Here is a 19,804-nt window from a genome sequence, read left to right as displayed (position 1 = left end):
TATAGGAGTTTCCTCTAGGAACCATGGCTTCTACTCACATCTGAAGGAGATGCAAGTTAGGTTAACTGGTAAATCTAAGTTCACCCAGTATTAAGAGAGTAAAGGTGTGTGCAAGAACACATTATCCCTTAAAATGGTACACTGTCTAGGAATGATTCTTGGGATGCATCTTATGCTCCTGGGTTTATGAACTAGGCATAATTAAAAACAGATAAAGGCCACAAAAGTCTAGCCACATACTTATGCAGACTGCTGCTTTTTAACCTAATTATGATAAAGATTGCTTGAATTTGAAACAAAATGCATCTTTAAAAAATAACAATGTAAACCAATTGGAAACAATTAATACAAATAACAAGAAATACAAATGATAGATAATATTACAGTTAAGTGTGGGGGAATCTTATAACCAAATTCAGAAAATGTTTGCTAAATTCACTAATGCATGAACATAAACAAAAACTATAAATCGTCCCATGAATTAAATTCTGAGCTTTAAGGTGTATCAACAACAAAAATAATGCACGACTGTGCAGTAAATACCACACATTTAGTGAAAATAGCACAATTCTATTAAAAATATAAACAAAATCTACTTCCTAGTTATTACTGATAACAAATGGAAAGACGCAAGTGACTGAGGCAGACAACAAACAGAAAATGCCTTCAAGCTATACTTAATTGATATTAACTAGAATGAAAATAGAAAGCCATTTACGTTAAAAACCAGCTCTTGCAGGTTAAGCGAAAATAATACTTTTGGCAGGAACCAACCCTGAACAGGATAACAGCACTTAACAGAGCACATTCACATATATGCTCAACCTCACTAACACTCATAACTGTACAATTGCCATTCAACTTAACTACAATATATCTCATACAAAAAAGTACTATAAGAACATCCAAATAGAACATATGAAGAACATGTACAATCCATAAACATAGTACCCAAGCCTGGAAATGAGCCTAGCCTCCTGGACCTGTAAGGCAGCCATACTAACTACTGTGCCACTATGCTGCCCAAGCAGAGGAGTTTTGTCATTTTTTTTTTTCCTAATAATTATACGGGTTAACAAATTTTAGTTTATCTTGCAAGTGAGCATATTCAGTGGATTGTTAGGGAAGATGTCTTTCTAAATTGCCAGTTTTTATATATGCCCACTAACACTTTCACATACAGGTAAAATATAATGGAGATAAAATTGTTTGAAAATGCAAGCTTGATCTAAAAATACCTATTTTGTAGTGAAACGCTCTACAAATGAGCTGCACCCACAGTGAAATTTACCAAGATAGATCAATAACATCTCAGAGTTACCAAGTGAGGCACTTTATTGGAAAAGACAGGCTTTGCATTCAGAACTGAACCTCAAAAAAAAAACAAAAAAAAAAACGGAACAACTAATTTTTAAATCACAACATCACTACTACGAACATGGAGAGAAGGCTAATAAGATTTTAGTTCAACAAATCCACAAGCAGGAAGTTCACAATGCAATTATAGCAATTACAAACACAGATGGAAACAAAATCATTCACCATAAAAAATATAATGTACACATTTAGAGACTACTATAAGTCCTTATATTCTACTCAGTTTAAAGAAGACAAGACACAATCTAATGTGTTTTTCAAATAATTACAGATACCACACATTCTCAGTGCAGAGGAATTAAATAAACCTCTGACACTTTCAGAAGTACTAGACACTATAAATATACTTCAGAGTGGGAAAGCAGCAGGCCCTGATGGCAACCCTGACGATTTTTATAAAACAAAATTCAAATAAGTTAGCTCCCCTTTTATTAGCTAAATTTATAGAACCCAGAGACAATAAAATTCTACCTCAAACCTTTCGCCAAGCATTAACGCCTTTTCTAAGAAAAATAAGGACTTTTTACAATGTGCATCATACACAGCAATCTCACTTCTGAATAATGATTTTAAGATACTCTCCAAAGTTCTAACTAGAATGACTAAGAAAGTGCTTCCCATGGTAATATGACAAGACCGAACCAGATTGATTAAAGTCAGACACCTAGCTTCCAATCTTTGACAACTGTTTACTATAATATATTCACCCACAAAGTTTAACACCCCAGAGATCTGATTATCTCTGGAAAAAGCATTTGATATGTTTGAATGGGACAAACTATTCACTACACTGCACAAATTTGGGTTTGGCCCACACATATCTGCATGGATCAAAGTACTGTATACCAGTCCAGAAGCTTCCGTTTGAATTAAAATTATTGTAGACTACTTCAAAACAGAATGTGGTACTAGACATGGATGCCACTGTCACCACTGCCATTTGCAATAGCCATTGGCTGTTCACTTTCAAAATGCTTCTGGGATAAAGGGGATTATCAGAGCAGAATTTGAATAGAAAATGTCACAATGTGCAGATGATATAGTACTATATATATCAGATCCACAAAATACTGTGCATGCATTCCTAATACCACTAGCAGAATTTCAAAAGATATCTGGACTAGGGCTGCAACTAATGATTATTTTGGTTCGACTAATCGTTCAATTTTTTGTTTTATATTAGTGTGACAATCACAATAAAAAAGAAATACATTAAACAATACAAACTAAAGTGCATATAGTCTTTAAGCGAAAAAAGTGCATTTAACTTAAACAAAAAAAGGCCACTAGTGTGTCTTAAAGTTTATAAAAGATTCAGTTCATATATTCCTGATTGCTGTGCAGGAAAGTGAGCACTTTAACATGCTCTGGTGTGAGGTTGGCTCTCTTCCTTGAGACAATGTTCCCTGCTGCTGAGAAGAGACACTCGGAAGGAGTAGAGGTAGCAGAAATACACAAGAATGAATTTGCAGACAGAGAAAGATGTTTTAATCATCACACTATGAAGGAAAAGTGTTGTAGTTTATCACATTATGTACTATATTATGCCAAAATAAAAAAAATAACGGACTAAAACATGTAACAAGCTAAATACTAATATACTCCAAAACACAAGTTACCTAACGTTAGTTAGAGATTTACTATTCATATGAACTCAAATACTATACGAAAAAAGAAGGAAAAAAAAATAGGACGGCTCAGCTACTCGTATTCCTCGTTTACTATAGCTCCAAACACGTTAGCAAACATAACTGAAATATTCACTTAACCCTTAAACCGGTGCAACTTGCTAGAATCAGCTTCCAGAGCAATTTGGAAGCACGCCAAAGTGGAGTATATGCAGCAACATACATTCATTGAACTCCGCAATCAGCTAAAGTTGTTACTCGGTGCAATTTGCCAGCACGCAGGGGGTGAGTATATTTGGCAACGTACATTCATTGAACCACACAACCAGCTATATTTGCTTCACAGGGCAATTTGGCAACACGTCAGACCTGATCAGTCAGTCCCGTACATTCATTGAGCAGCCAGCTCATGAGCACTGCTGACACCAGGCAGCAGAACTCTCTCTGGGACTGCCCTTGATGAGCCTGCAATCACCAGCATTTACCTCTGTGTGTTTGCATGCAGTCCAGACAGTTCAAATGCAGTTGGCTTGGTGATTTACTGAATTTCATCAATAACTTCAGTAGCACCTTGAACATATAATAACAGATTGTTGCAGTAGTGTTTTTATAGTTTGTACAGTTCATTTGCAGTGTGTAAAATGATCAGTGTTGCAGTAACTATGATGCTCTTTGCATGAAAAAAAATGTGTTCCGTTAAAATTTCACATTTTCTTTGTGAATTGTGACGTTTACTCAAAAAGTGCAGCTAAAAAGTATGTGGCGTCCAGGGACGCATTAACCCCCAAGTATGTGTCGGTTTAAGGGTTAACTATCATTGTCGAAACCTTGATATACACATTATAGTACAAACAGCAACATTAACACGTGACATTAACTTTACTTGCTAAAACAGCTCCAGGATTTATGTATTTCAGATGTGCTTTCAACATGTTTTTCTTTTTCAGTGAAGTGCTCCCACACTTTTAGAAAGTTTCTGTCTCAATTTTTTTCTATCTCCTTCCCCCTCCTCTATCCGACTCGCCATTGCAACCACGTTTATTTTCCTCTACATTCTTCTTCTCCTCAGACGTTCTTCTTCGTTGGTAGGGCTGTGTGCAGTCTTGACAAACAATACTGCCCCCAGACGTTCATGTAGTGCATTGCAGTTACCAATAACAATGTGGTTCTTTGTGACTGGAGCGTCTATTGAAGTTTCTGTTTATGATGCGGCGACAATAAAAAATCTGCGTTGACATCGCCAATTACGTCGACTAATCGTTGCAGCCCTAATCTGGACTCAAAATTAATTTGAATAAAAGTGTGCTTTTTTCCAGTGAACTCTTTACCAAATAACATTATATTAGACACCTTCACGTTTATCACCGTAGATCAGTTTAAATACCTAACAGTAAACATCACAAGTAAAAATAAAGGTCTTTTTCAAGAATATTCTGCAGACTGCATGGAAAAACCTAAATAAAAAGGCCTATTTTGCCCGTGTTCCTTACCCTGGATTACCTGTTTAATTACAACTAATATTAAAACTTAGTAACTGTTTAATAAGCAGAGATTATGAAAGCACAGAAAGGATATCATGCATGTAAGGACAATTCTCTGCTCGGGCACAGAATCCAGTAATATAAAACTTGCATAATTCTTTCTTCTTCGGTAGCTCAATATCATGGCTGAAGTTGCAATGTTCACCCTAATACACAATGAATAAAAAATAAACATTATTTGTACACATAAAAGAGTGATAAAACATATTAATTGTGATGCATATAATATACATACAAACACTTGAGGAGCAGGACCAGTTGCACAAAAAATCAATTCTTCCTTGTAGGAACAACTAGGTACATTTTTCAGTAAAATGCAACATCATATATGCTACCTGTCAACCACATAATTAAACTTTACATTTACATTGCCAAATGAACTGTTATTGTTATTTTCTAACTCTACCATGGAGTAGTGCTACGCATGGATAACACCACTGCAGCATTTACTTTGACTTGTAAAAAATGTATTATGAACCATGACATAGAACTCTTTATACTATGGAAAATATTTGCAACCTTACTTAAAACATTTCCGGGTCAGAAGATATAAACTACAAAAATGTGACAAAAGCTATATGATTCATACATTTAACAAGCAACATACCAAAGTATGTCTGTGAAATACAAATTGTTTTATAAGACAACTAAATATATCTTCCTGATATCCTACGTTAATAAAGCAAAAACTGAGCAGCAGACAAAATTTGCAGTAACAACTCTCACCCAAGTGCATCGCCCTTCAATGTAGTACTTGCAGATGACTTTGCCCTTCTTATCAGACAGTTGCTGATGAGACTTATCCTGATCATTCCTACGCTGACCACCTCCTCCGTCATGCTAAAATGTTTGGAAAAAAGATAATTGAAGTAAAATATAAGGAGTCAAGCCAAATATAGGTAGATATGTTTATCTGTATTTACTTAATTAAAACTTGCTTAAGTGCAACCAGAATCAAGACAACATATTCAGCACTTTAACCAAGGAGTATGCAGGCAAAATATATCCATATTTAAACCTTATATACATATTTTATTGTTTCTAAAAAATCAAACAGCCTAGTATAACAAAAGTATAACTTTGTCACTTTACCATTCATTACACAAAACAGAAAAATATTGAAATAAAGGTAAATAATCGCAGATATTTTCAATCCAGTGTGTGGAGTAATAACAAGTCAATGATTCACAGTAATTGATCCATAATTACATAAAATGCCCACATGTAAAAGTTATATTATGCACCCAAAACTGACAAGAGGCCAACATGATGCAAGATTATTCACAACGATGCTACCTTATGCTTCCAAACTCATCCCACTGCTAAAAAAAAATGGTGGCAACTCCAAGGTGCTTTAGCCATAAAACTGTTTAAGCACCTAATGATACAACAATATGCACTTACCTGTCTGTCAGAGCGAAGAATAGTGGGACCAGAAAACTCATTTAAGGTGTAAAATGCTGAAGCAAGACCCACCCTCCACAGTTTTTGCACCCCATTATCAGAGACAAAAAAATAGTTTCAGCAACCCTTTTTAGGTTTGGAATCGTTACTAAATATAGCCTTGTGCACTTGTCTTCAAAAGCAATACACTGTGAAAGAAGAAGGGTATATTGGCACATACAAATGAGTGAAAGAAAGCTTGAGTAAAAAGATATGAAACTCATTCACTTGTACAGAAACAGATTTGGGGAAGAAATATTTTACGTAACAAAAAATAAAATACATCTATTTCAACTAGTACAACCTGCAGATTTTGTAATCAAACACAAAAAATGTCAACATATATATTAAAAAAAGTCTTAAAGGTGTCCAACCATCCTCTTCCGCTTATCCGAGGTCGGGTCGCTGGGGCAGCAGCTTGAGCAGAGAGACCCAGACTTCCCTCTCCCCGGCCACTTCTTCCAGGAGAATCCCATGGTGTTCCCAGGCCAGCCGGGAGACATAGTCCCTCCAGTGTGTCCTGGGTCTTCCCCGGGGCCTGCTCCCAGTTGGACATGCCCAGAACACCTCTCCAGGGAGGTGCCCAGGAGGCATCCTGATCAGATGCCCGAGCCACCTCATCTGACTCTTCTCAATGCAGAGGAGCAGCGGCTCTACTCTGAGTCCCTCCCGGATGGCTGAGCTTCTCACCCTATCTTTAAGGGAAAGCCCAGACACCCTGTGGAGGAAACTCATTTCAGCCGCTTATATTCATGATCTCGTTCTTTCAGTCACTACCCATAGCTCATGACTATAGGTGAAAGTAGGAACGTAGATCGACTGGTAAATTGAGAGCTTTGCCTTATGGCTCAGCTACTTTTTCACCACGTCCGACCGATGCAGAGCCCGCATCACTGCGGACGCCGCACCGATCTGCCTGTCGATCTCACGCTCCATTCTTCCCTCACTCATGAACAAGACCCAGAGATATTTGAACTCCTCCACTTGGGGGCAGGATCTCTCCCCCAACCCTGAGAGGGCACTCCACCCTCTTCCGGCTGAGGATCATGGTCTCGGATTTGGTGGTGCTGATTCCCATCCCAGCCGCTTCACACTCAGCTGCAAACCAATTCAGAGAGAGCTGAAGATCACATCCTGATGAAGCAAACAGGACAACATCATCTGCAAAAACCAGTGACCCAATCCTTAGTCCACCACACTAGACCCCCTCAACACACTGGCTGCGCCTAGAAATTCTGTCCATAAAAGTTATGAACAGAATCGGTGACAAAGGGCAGAACTGGCGGAGTCCAACTCTCACTGGAAATGGGCTCGACTTACTGCCGGCAATGCGGACCAAGCTCTGACACCGGTTGTACAGGGACCGAACAGCTCTTATCAGGGGGTCCGGTACCCCATACTCCCGGAGCACCCCCCACAGGATTCCCCGAGGGACACGGTCAAACGCCTTTTCCAAGTCCACAAAACACATGTAGACTGGTTGGGCAAACTCCCATCCACCCTTCAGGATTCTGCTAAGGGTGTAGAGCTGTTCCACTCTTCTGCGGCCAGGATGAAAACCACGCTGTTCCTCCTGAATCCGAGGTTCAACTATCCAAAGGACCCTCCTCTCCAGAATCCCCGAACAGACTTTTCCAGGGAGGCTGAGGTGCGTGATCCCTCTGTAGTTGGAACATACCTCCGGTCCCCCTCTTTAAAGAGGGGGACCACCACCCCGGTCTGCCAAACCAGAGGCACTGTCCCCGATGTCCATGCGATGTTGCAGACACGTGTCAACCAAGACAGTCCTACAACATCCAGAGCCTTGAGGAACACTGGGCGTATCTCACCCACCCCCTGGGGCCCTGAGACCAAGGAGTTTTTTGACCACCTCGGTGACCTCAGCCACATTGATGGGGGAGCTCACCTCCGAGTCTCCAGGCTCTGCTTCCTCATTGGAAGGCATGTTAGTGGGATTGAGGAAGTCTTCGAAGTACTCCCCTCACCGACCCACAACGTCCCGAGTCGAGGTCAACAGCGCACCATCCCCACCATATACGGTGTTGACACTGCACTGCTTCCCCCTCCCGAGATGCCGGATCAGAATCTCCTCGAAGCCGCCTGAAAGTCGTTCTCCATGGCCTCCCCAAACTCCTCCCATGCCCGAGTTTTTGCCTCAGCAACCACCAAAACTGCATTCCGCTTGGCCTATTGGTACCTATTAGCTGCCTCCAGACTCCCACAGGACAAAAGGGTCCGGTAGGACTCCTTCTTCAGCTTGACGGCATACCTCACCGCCGGTGTCCACCAACGGGTTCGGGGATTGCCACCACGACAGGCACCGACCACCTTACGGCCACAGCTCTGGTCAGCCGCCTCAACAATAGAGGCACGGAACATGGCACATTCAGACTCAATGTCCCCCACCTCCTTCGGGACGTGGTCGAAGTTCTGCCGGAGGTGGGAGTTGAAGCTACTTCTGACAGGGGACTCTGCCAGACGTTCCTAGCAGACCCTCACAACACGTTTGGGCCAACCAGGCCTAACCAGCATCCCCCCTTTAAAGGTGTGCATTGATTAAATTAGTATTTGATACAGACATATTTTTAAGAAACAAAGAAAAGTTATGTCAACAATTAGCAGTGACAGTTTTATTAAGATATGTCAAATGAACACAACTATGTTTTCCATCTTGGAGCAGACTGATGAAAATTGAGAAATAGTATGGCAGGTGCATTATAAAATGCAATTTAAGCCGTACCATATTTTCCAGAACATACCCCCTTCTGTTAAAAAAAAAAAACAACAAAAAAAATCTCTTTTATGGGGGGGACCTGTATAACCCGCATATTTGCTGTTTTTCACTAGAAAGAATATGTATTAGCAGAATACCTAAACAAATCAACACGACCACCTGAAATTATTGCACATTTGGTAACTCTTGTTTTGCTCACCATTCTTTTTAGAAATCACAGATGAATTTATGTTGACTACTGGATTACAATACTTTGTATTTACAGTGAACTCTTTTTTTGTGAAGCACTGTATTTTCAAGGGAATTTTTCCAAGACCACCCTTGGACACCAAAATCCACAGATTCTCAATTCCCTTATATAAAAAGGCATAGTATTTGGATATAACCTATGCACATTCTCCCTTATACTTACAATTATCTCTAAACTACTTACAATATCTAATAATATAAATTCTATATAAATAGTTATACTGTATTGTTAACAGTCAGCAAGCAACATGCTACTTTTCAAAAAACCTAAGATTGTTACTTTCTTGTTGAGAGACAGCACTTTATGCTCCCTCCTAGCCAATGAGGGACTGCTTTACCACTTGATAACCTTACCTAAATTTAAAGACGGTGCCCTGGCCAGGAAGCAATGGTTTAAGAATGACCGATTTCAGTATAACTTTTTGGTTTGTGATTGTTTAGTATGCTTTGAGTGTCTTTCTATTCCAGAATAGGCAAAGGTTCTTTGTGTCTTGTTTAAGAGCTGCAGTACTACCGGAAGTGTAAAGATGGAAACCATTTCCCAACCTGGCAATTGGTAGTGCTCAAAAGTTGAGGCAGGATAGGTGAGCAAGAAAGACCTTCCTTTTAATAAAGGAGGCTATTGCTGAGAATGGGTTTGATCAATCCATAGAGAAGAGTAAGGATGCTTCATGTGAGATGAGAGAGACAATTGAAGAGCAGTGTGAAGGCTCAGAAACTGGCTGCCATATAGGAACTGTAAGTTTACTCCTATGAGACACTTTATTCAACTCCTATGGCAGGAGGCTACAGCAGGGTATGCCAACAGATCCCCTTATGCATGTGGATTCAGCGTAGTATTCAGTGCAAGCAAATTCAAGTTTTTCTTTTGGTACTTATTGGATATTCTTTTTTTTTTTTTTGAATCCATGGATGTGGAACCCACAGATATAGAGAGCCAAATGTATTATGATTTTGATTATAATTATTTATTAGCATATTGCATATTGTAAGAAACTTGACCGGTTTAAGGGCAGTCTGCTGTCAGTTTATTCAATTGAAAACTGCTAACAAAAATAATCACTGGAAACATTTGCTCAACATCAATGAGTGAAAAGGTTATCTATATAAAGCCTAGTGAACAAAAAAAAATTGTGGCTTTTCAAAGCTTTTCTGAACTGGAGTTGTGGATAACAGACTGTGAGCCTGTATAGTATAAAATGTAGTCTTGTTCATATCATCTGTTAATTTTTCACTGCAAAGATAATGAATATTTAGATAATCTACAGTGGGTATAGAAAAGAATCACCCCCTTCGAAATATTCCCATTTTTTGCTTTACAGCCTTAAATGAAAAGACACACAAAAAATATTTCTTCCCAGCTTTACTTACTCAATGCAATCTATAACATTCAAGTGAAAGATATCACAGATACAGTTCAGAAAAATTATAAAAAAAAAATCAAAAGCAAGACATACTGAAATTAATAAAGGATCACCCCCAATGTCAATAATATGTTGAACCACCTTTTGCTTTAATGACAGCCTTGAGATACTGCTCTGTCAGCTTTGAACATCTAGATTGAGCAATATTTTTCCACTCTTAATTGGATGGTGAGCGTTGGTGGACTGCTATCTTCAAATCTTTCCACATATTTTCAACGGGTTTTAGGTCTTTTTCTCCTTCAGCCACTGTGTGGACAATTTTGCTGTGTGCTTCGGGTCATTGTCGTGTTAAAGGTGAACATTCTGCCCATCTTCAACTTTCTGGCAGAGGGTAGCAGGTTCTTCTCAAGAATTTGACGGTATTTTGCCCTATCCATTTTTCCTTCTACCCTAACGAGAGCCCCAGGCTGTGGCAGAGAAACACCCCCACAACATGTTGGTGCCACCTCCATGCTTTACTGTAGGTATTGTGTGTTGTGAATGGTGAGACGCATTGGATTTTCACCAGGTGTACCGTATGGTATTGGGGTCAAATAGTTCGATTTTGGTCTCATCTGACCATAAGACCACTTGGCATCAAAATCTTCAAGGTGCATTCTGGCAAGGTTCAAACGAGCCTTAATGTGGCCTTTCTTAAAAAGTGGCTTTTTGCTTGCGACCCTCCCGAACAAGCCACAATCTTGGAGCGCTTGTGAAATTGTTGTCACATGCACACAATGACCACTCTTTGCCATAAAATGCTGTAACTCCTTCAAAGTGACCATTGGCCTCTTGGTAGCCTCTCTTACAAGTTTCCTCCTTGCTCTTCCATCCAGTTTGGAGGGACGGGCAGATCCAGGGAGGGTCCTAGTAGTACCAAATACTTGCCATTTCTTTATTATGGACTTTATTGTGTTCCTTGGGATTGATAAAGCCTTTGAAATTGTTTTGTATCCATCTCCTGCCTTATATCTGCCCACAACTCTATCCCCGAGATCTTTTGAAAGAGGCTTGCCACCCATTGTCAGTTGTTTGCTGTCATTTGCACTACCAAGCAAGGGAATGCTCCAGGAACAGCAGTTATTATGCTTCACTAATCACACTGATTACAGCTGATCACAAGTGGAAGCCAGTAATCAGGGTCTGCAATGGAAATGGTGGTAACTTATACCTGATAGAGTTTACAAATATTGCTTAGGAAGGTGATCCTTTATTAATCTCAGTATGTCTTGTTTTTTATTTTTTTAAATTCTTCTGAACTGTAGCTGTGATATCTTTCACTTGGATGTTATAGATTACACTGAGTAAGTAAAGCTGGAAAAAGTACTGGTTTGTGTGTTTTCATTTAAGGCTGTAAAGCAAAAAAAAGGGAAATATTTCGAAGGGGGTGATTCTTTTCTATACCCACTGTATATCCTCATACAACACACACGTCCCTTCCATTTACTGCATATAGACTTTTGGAATAAATTCAGGTAAGAACAGTACCTTTCCTTCCATTTTAAATTGTAAACCACATTAACACTCAAATACTTCACATATGCAGCATTACCGCATTAATTTCTAGAAATAATGCTTTTATTACATTATAGAGATTAAGCACACACCGTGCAACCTATTAAAATCACATGGAACTAAAACATAAATCTATACATACTAATGCCATCATATAAATTATTTAAATGTCTTTGTCTCTGTTTTAAATATTTTTAAACAATAATTTATGTTATGTATACAAGATGTTTATTTCTTAAAATGCTCAATAGCTCTTCCACATTAATAACAATTTAAGCAAAGTGGCCTTGCTTACGAAAAGGAAATATTCTGTGTTTTAAAACACACTGCTGTTCAATTACAAGAATAAGAAAAGCAGTTTGAGATGAAATAAGACATGCACAAAAGGGAAACAATTTTATAGTGCACACAGTCTGTGATGATTTAAGGCATTTGTATTTGAGTATATTTTCAATTTACTATCAAACACAAAATAAATTATTTTAACCTAAGACCAATCTATAATCAAAATGGCTCAGAATTACAGGCACTCAGCTACCATAACTGAAAGATATCTTCACTACTCGCTTCGGCAGAAAAGCAAAGAACACTTGTAAAGATCCAACCCAACCCGGCTATGGCATTTTTACTTCTCTGCCTGCTGGCAGGTGCTTTAGAGCCCAGCATGCCCGCACTATCTGACTTAAGAACAACTTTTATCCCAGAGCAATCAGCCTATTAAATGCACTGATCACTACCCCTTTCTATAAGAGAAACCACCATTGATTGAACTGAACATCTGCATCAATCACACAGTAATATACTTACACACGATCCATGTGGAACTCATGACAATTACACTGACTGTAATCTTCACTGTGACTTCATTTATTATTATCTATTTATACTTACATGTTTACCTTTACTTTTACTGTTTATATTTGGAACTGTTAATAGTAACTGCATTTCTCATAGTTTAATGTTTACTTAGTTTATTATGTACTCTTATATACTTTTATGTAAAGCATCTACAGGCTTTCTCCAAGCAATATTTCACTGTATTGTACAGTGACAATAAAGATATCTTGTATCATGCATTTACCAGTACTTGCTATAGTAGGTTTCACAGTTTATAAACTGTATTTTTCACTATCACATAAAACAATTTGACGCTTCTCAAACACCTTGTGCAGATGTTTCACAGTGTTTAAAATATTACTTAAATAACTGATTATGAAACTCAAGCGCAGGTCATGAAATAAGCTAATATCCAATCTCAATACAAACTGCACATGATCTACATTTTTGTGCATGTAATATCAGCACAAAATTTTGGAATGTTTAAAACTTGCAGCATTAAAAAGAACACATTTTAAATTTCCGGTGCTGTTTCAAAACATTTTTGTGTGTATATTATATTCATATATATTTGTACTTCCAAACATCTTTACACACTATGAAGACTGAACAGATCACATTCTCAGTTTGGGAAGATAGAAAATATTTTAAATTAAAACAAAGGAAATGGGTAAACTATTCAGATACAAATTCCATGACAGCACATAAACACTAATAAGTCCATTGTTTTAAGAATGCAATCATATCTTACTCTACCATGTGACAAAAAAATTAAGGAAACTTACAAATTCTACATTTCTGATGGTTTTTCATTGTTTCTATTATCTTTCCCACTAAACACATTCACTGTACTGAGAGATGTACAAAAGCATTTTACTTACTCCCATTTCCACATCTCCATTGTTTTCTTCATCATTCCCTCCACAGTCACCTCTGCCTCTACCTCGATTGTTTCTACCTCGGCCACGACTCATACCACGACCTCCCTTTCCCCGGACACGTCCACGCCCTCCTCCTTTGGCACCTGCAGCAATGAAAAGATGAGAGAAATAAGAATACATAACTACATTACTAGAAAAGGCAAAATTCCAAAGAAAATTTACTTTTTTTTTTCTTCAAAATAGCTGAAATGTTTTGCTGTTTATTGAGATTAGGAATGAGTTGCAGATTCACTACAACCATTACCACAGTATTTTTAAAATTCATAAAAAAAGGAATATTTAATGCTGCAAATAAAACAGCATGAATACATTAATACGCTTTTTAAAGCTCAACTACAAAAAAGCTTCATAATTGGACAATAATTTTCAAAGTGATAACCTTAATAAATGATAAGTACTAACTGTATTAACTATCTAAAACAGGTGGAAATCTCACTAAACAATGTAGCCTTCAGTGGATACAGCATTAACATTTGCAGTGCACCATTTATTGGAAAGTATATTGTAATGCATGCAATAAATAAATGCACTGCATTTTTTATTCCAACAGATGGTGCATCACAAACGTTACCACTTCTGTTACAAATCCTATATCAATTACAGTATAATAGACCCAGCCCCAGATACAGACACAAATATTCAGACACTTGCATTTTTATTGAGATGGATTAAGAAAGGGATAAGCAACTCTGAGAAAACTAATTTAAAATAAATATAAATATTACACATGAAATTAATCCACCACACCTTGCACACTATGTGTGCATAAGCACACAAGAAAACAATTTTATAAAAATAGTAAATAATATCCAAAATCTATCAATTAACAAGATGAAAAGATTCACAGTATCCATTTATTCACTTTCCTACTTGACAAATACAGTAGATTAGAATATGGTTATTTTATTAAAGGTCTCAGTGACAAAACGCCGAGCTAAACACACCAGGCCATCCTTTCCCCAAGAACACTCTTCAGTTCCTCTTAGGCAACTGCCAAAGCACACATAGGCAAGTCAAGATACAAACATATGTTTCAGTTTTCAGAGATCATTCCATGGAAGGTGCCCAAATCACCTCAAATAGCTTGCCTTCACCCAAAGCAGCTGCAGCTCTATTCTGAAGTTATCCTGTACAGCTCAGCTCCTCATCCTTTCATGAGCAGTGAGTCCATTAACCCTGTACAAGAACCCCATTTTGGCAAGGATATAAATGGATCAGTAAATCAAAATCTTCAACCAAGGACATGGCTGCTGTTTCACCAACACATTTTGGTACAATAATCGAAAAACTATTACTGCATTAATAATTTTCTTGTCAATCTTACAACCACTAACACTGAATCGTCAAAAAGATCTACTGTAGCTACTTCAATTCCTCAACTTGAGCCAGCTGCTCCTCCACAACCTGTAGCTGCAAATGGCCCTAATACGCACACAAAACATCATAATCTGATGGAGCCAAAAGGACATGTTCAACCAGAAAAAGCAAACATGCAACTCTTGGGTACACAGGCACAACCACACTTCAAGCTTCAGCTGGGCCTATATAACCTTTCTATGAAAAGCAAAAATATGCAAGCTGAAAAGACGCACCCTCCAGACTAGATTTAACACCACGTAGGTCAACACAACTCTTGTGCAGTAAAATCAAGCACCACACGGTATCCAGCATTTGTCCCAGAACCATATACTCCTTCTATAGGGAAAACAGTCACAAGCCACTTTTGTCACAGGAAGTAAGCACTAATATAAATGGATCTATGGTGATACACTACAGCATAAAGTTTATGTTTACGTAAGTTAATTAAAATTAAATATTTGCTATGGTAATAGGAAAGGGATGCTGTTTTGTCCACCGCAGAGACCCTAGGCTGATTCCAGAACTGAAAAGTATGGCCTATGTGGAGAAACTGAAGGGGTTGAGCCTTTTAATCTTAAGCAAATGGAGATTAAGAGGTGGAATGATCAAAGTATTTAAAATCAATAAAGGAATTACTACAATTGATCCCAGCTATTACTTTAAAATAAATTCTGCAACAAGAACGTGGGGACACAGTTCAAACTCATTAAGGGTAGATTTTGCTGAAATGTTTGTAAGATTTTCTTCACGCAAACAACTATAGGCAAATTAAATAGGGTACCAAACAGTGTGGTGGAGTGTAGAGTTTAGGAACCTTCAAATGTCAATATAATGCTAATTTTGGATAATCTAGATGAATGGGATGGACAAGGTTATTTGGCTTAATGGCCTGTTCTTGTCAGAATTGTTCTAATGTCTCATTTTAATAATTCTGTCAATTAACTGAAGAATCAGCAACACCTTTGGTTTTTGAATTGCAACACCAATATTAAGATGGGATTTGCAGTACCCTAAAAAGCTATTAATTCATCAATCAATCAATCCATTTCCATTACTTAATAAACCAAAGCAATCTCAAAATGTTTACTTGTCTTGCCACAGACCAAAATTCACAAAATAATTTATTTTTAGAAACAAAACATTCAGATGTTTAAAGATCTGGGGCCTCATGTATAAACGGTGCGTACGCACAAAAATGTTGCGTAACGTTTCCACGTTCAAATCTTGATGTATAAAACCTAAACTTGCCATAAACCCACGCACATTTCCACAGTAGCTTATACCCTGTCGTACACAAGTTCTGCGCTTGGTTTTGCAGACTGGCGGCACCCAGTGTCAAAGCAGTGCTACTGTTCCTGCGTGATTACCCTTTAATAGATCCACATCCCTGACATGGCTTTATAAATACACGGAAATTAACCGCATATTGTTTATTAGTTTAATGCATCTGATTGTAATTAACCTGTAACAATATAATGGTCCACAGAATGGTCAAACTATTCCAAATACCATAACTGATTTAGTGTTGTTACTCTCACTGCACCTTCGTCTTTCAGCTGCCCCTGTTAGGGGTTGTCACATCAGATCATCTTTTCCCATATTACTCTCATTGCACCACTAGGAGTATTTATATCACTGTATCTGACTGTGGAATCACAGCTGTACAGCAGCTGATTGGACAAAGAATTATTGGTATACAGCATCAAACACACGCTGCCTCAGCCATGCTGTCTATTGAACTTCTCTCACAAGGCAAACGCTTCAGAGCCTTTCTTGTATGGACCTTGTGGTTCAGAAGCAGTTTCATCCCAAGAACTATAAATGTACTGAATCAGTCCATCAAGTGCTCCTTGTAGAACTGTTTGTACTTATAAGTACAATTACCTCACTGTAAGCTTGTGATACAGTTATAATATTGCACAACCTGAGCCACTTTATAAAGCGCATATTTACATATGATGATGACATCATTTTTAAGATGAAATGCAGCAAAATATGTTTATTATATTACACAGATAAAACTTAATTTAAATAATCTATATTGTTAATAATTAAACATGTGAGGATATGGTGCCACAGTGCTAGCGAGCCACTGGCACTCCATTCACAGGTTGTTCCTGCCTCGTGCTTTATTCTTGCTGGTGCTGACGTGACACTGGAAGAATAGATGGATAGAATAATTAAACACATACCACGAAGATATTTCAATTTTCCTTATAAGTTTTGAAGAATCTGCGATCTAAGCTTACAGACGGCTTAACATCAATTACACAGCTGACTGTATGGCAATTGGGTATTTGGAGAAAGAAAAGGACAGGAATTGGAGGTTAGTACGATTGAAAGAGACAGTATTGCTACAATAAAGTATTTCATCAAAGGTCACGTATGGTGCAGCAAGCATCTTGCGTGAGGCATGAACAATCACTGCACCACTGTGTTCCCATGTTTAATAACATGCTTTAACTCCTATCATCATTAAAATAATATCACGTATACATCTCAGTATTTTAATTATTCAGAGAGCTGTAATACCACTAATGTAATGGATTCTGTGTCCTTTCTGAGGAAGAGAAAGCCTGGAAGCACGTAGTGATTCACACACACAGAATATCAAATACAAGACAAAGCATTTAACGTGCTATTCTAGTTAAGATGGAATTTGAGAAACTAGGAAATTAAACAATTTTAAGATTAAGTTTATGATGTTCTACTTTAATGACAAAATAAACTACATGATTAAAGTGGAAATTACGATATTAAAGTTGACATTTTGTGCTTTTTTCCCCCACTGTGTGCCTTTTTTTTTTTCTTTTTCTCTGTACCCTAATAAGGTTTCATATGACACTCAGACGGTGGGCTACGACTCGCCTTTTCACGGCGACTTTGATATCTGACAACTTCTTTTTTATTTCAGGCGCTGTGCGACTTTGTGAACTTGAGCTTTTGAGTTTCTCCGACACGCTATGTCACAATCGGCTTCCTTTTGTTGTTTATACCACTGTTTAAACCAACAAATAGTACGTTTTTCCTTGCCTCCACTTGGTATTCACTGAAATTCTATTTTCCCTTGTGCTTTTGCCATTGACTTTTCACAGAACACTGAGCTTAAGGGCTGTTTATATTGATTTACATATTCAGAGAGGCGTAATTCTGGGAGGAGTTGGGGTGGGGCAGCAGGCGTGTGCACATTTATTAATTTTCACACTGACCGGGATTTATGTAGCGGAAGAATGTGGAAGCTGGCGTTCACACAGATTTATGCATCTGGATTTTTCTGTGCGTAAGCACATTTACGCTTTTGTGCTTACTTCATGTTATAGTGTGAATTCTACGCACGGTGTTATACATGAGGCCCCTGTTGTTTAAACACTCATTTATAAACCCCATTTTCTTTACTATCAATCCAGCACAAATACTTTAAGACCTTTAACAGCTTTTCCCATAAACCTGATAACTCACCCCCGCGCCCTCGATTTGGACCCTCTTTACACTTCCGATATTGGTTCAGTTCTTTGGAGTAGTCATCATAGTCATCATCACCCATGTTGTCATAATCCTCATCACCATACTAAAAGACAGGTTTTGAGAAAAAAGAATATGAAAAAAATTGATCTTATGAACACACCTTCATATAAATTATGAAACAACCTATACTGGTCCAAAATCACTCTATTACTAGCAAGATGTAAATTTGTGGTAGCAACTTAATGCTCTATTCATAGGTCACTTTAAAAAGAAAGCCAACACGTTACTGATTACAATTGTTCATAAGTACTTTTTATCTAGATGTTACACGTTTTTATCAGAAACATTAACAATGAGGCTGCATCACTTCCAATAACCACATACAAAATATTCACACTTTCAACCTCACCTCCATATCTTCACTGTATATCATGCCATCACCATCATCAGTGTCACCTCCCATTTTGTCCCGACCTCTTCCTCTACCTCCACGACCTGCTCGTCCTCTCATTCCACCACCTCTTCCACGACCTCGCTGGCTCTTTCCACCTCGACCTTTTGCACCTGTAACAGATAAACCTTCGTAACATATTCAAACTGTGAACACTGAATACAAGTTCTTCACATATCAAGAAGAAATATGTTATGTAGTTGAAATTGTTGGATTCTGAATACACAGCACACACTAAATTGCTGGCACTGAACCATGACTGTTTTCTGTACAATTATTACATAGTACATACCAGGAATAAATGTAATACTCCATCAAAATATTTATTTCACATAACTCAAAAATAAATTCATGTTTTCATGGAGAAATGAAAAACTTTCTGATACAATAGTCTATAGTAGTGACTACTATCAATGCTGAAAAACAGCAAACAATTTTAAACATCCCATGCTAAAAATCTCAAATCACTTGGTTCACATAATCTACATGCCAGACAGGGCTCTCCACAAATTAATAAGAGAAGAGGCAGGTCTTCCAATTCAACACTTCCAATTCCCCTGAACACACTTCACTTTCATGCAGTTTTCCAGAAGAATATATTAAAAAAATACTTCAGCAAAAATATACATGTTTTAAAAACTGTGGGCATATAACTGTAAAATTAACATGAATTATGCCAGTAACTTGAAATTTTATGTTTTAATATTGTTTGCCGTTGTTTTGTGTTGTTCCCACTGGTCTCTATTGAAGCCCATTTTATCAGAAAGTTACCCTTATCTTGGCCATCACTAAAATAATATGGGCTAATGGGAAAAGATTTTGGCAGGAATACCGATTAAACATAAATAAACATAAAAACTG

General features: G+C 37.8%; 1 protein-coding gene across 3 annotated transcripts in view; it reads right to left on the bottom strand.

Moving 5' to 3' along the window:
• zc3h4 (zinc finger CCCH-type containing 4) overlaps positions 1 to 19,804 on the bottom strand; it is a 56,469-nt gene that overhangs the window by 22,797 nt on the left and 13,868 nt on the right. For all 3 annotated transcript variants that reach the window (XM_039768260.1, XM_039768261.1, XM_039768262.1), the window contains exons 5-9: positions 18,902 to 19,056; positions 18,487 to 18,595; positions 13,609 to 13,751; positions 5,273 to 5,386; positions 4,581 to 4,692 (exon numbers count right to left, since the gene is read on the bottom strand). In XM_039768260.1, the coding sequence (XP_039624194.1) occupies positions 4,581 to 4,692; positions 5,273 to 5,386; positions 13,609 to 13,751; positions 18,487 to 18,595; positions 18,902 to 19,056 (633 nt within the window). The remainder of the gene's footprint in view (positions 1 to 4,580; positions 4,693 to 5,272; positions 5,387 to 13,608; positions 13,752 to 18,486; positions 18,596 to 18,901; positions 19,057 to 19,804) is intronic.

The sequence above is a fragment of the Polypterus senegalus genome, chromosome 11 (assembly GCF_016835505.1).
Source record: "Polypterus senegalus isolate Bchr_013 chromosome 11, ASM1683550v1, whole genome shotgun sequence".
Lineage (NCBI taxonomy): Eukaryota > Metazoa > Chordata > Cladistia > Polypteriformes > Polypteridae > Polypterus > Polypterus senegalus.
This window is presented reverse-complemented; position numbering and strand designations above follow the sequence as displayed.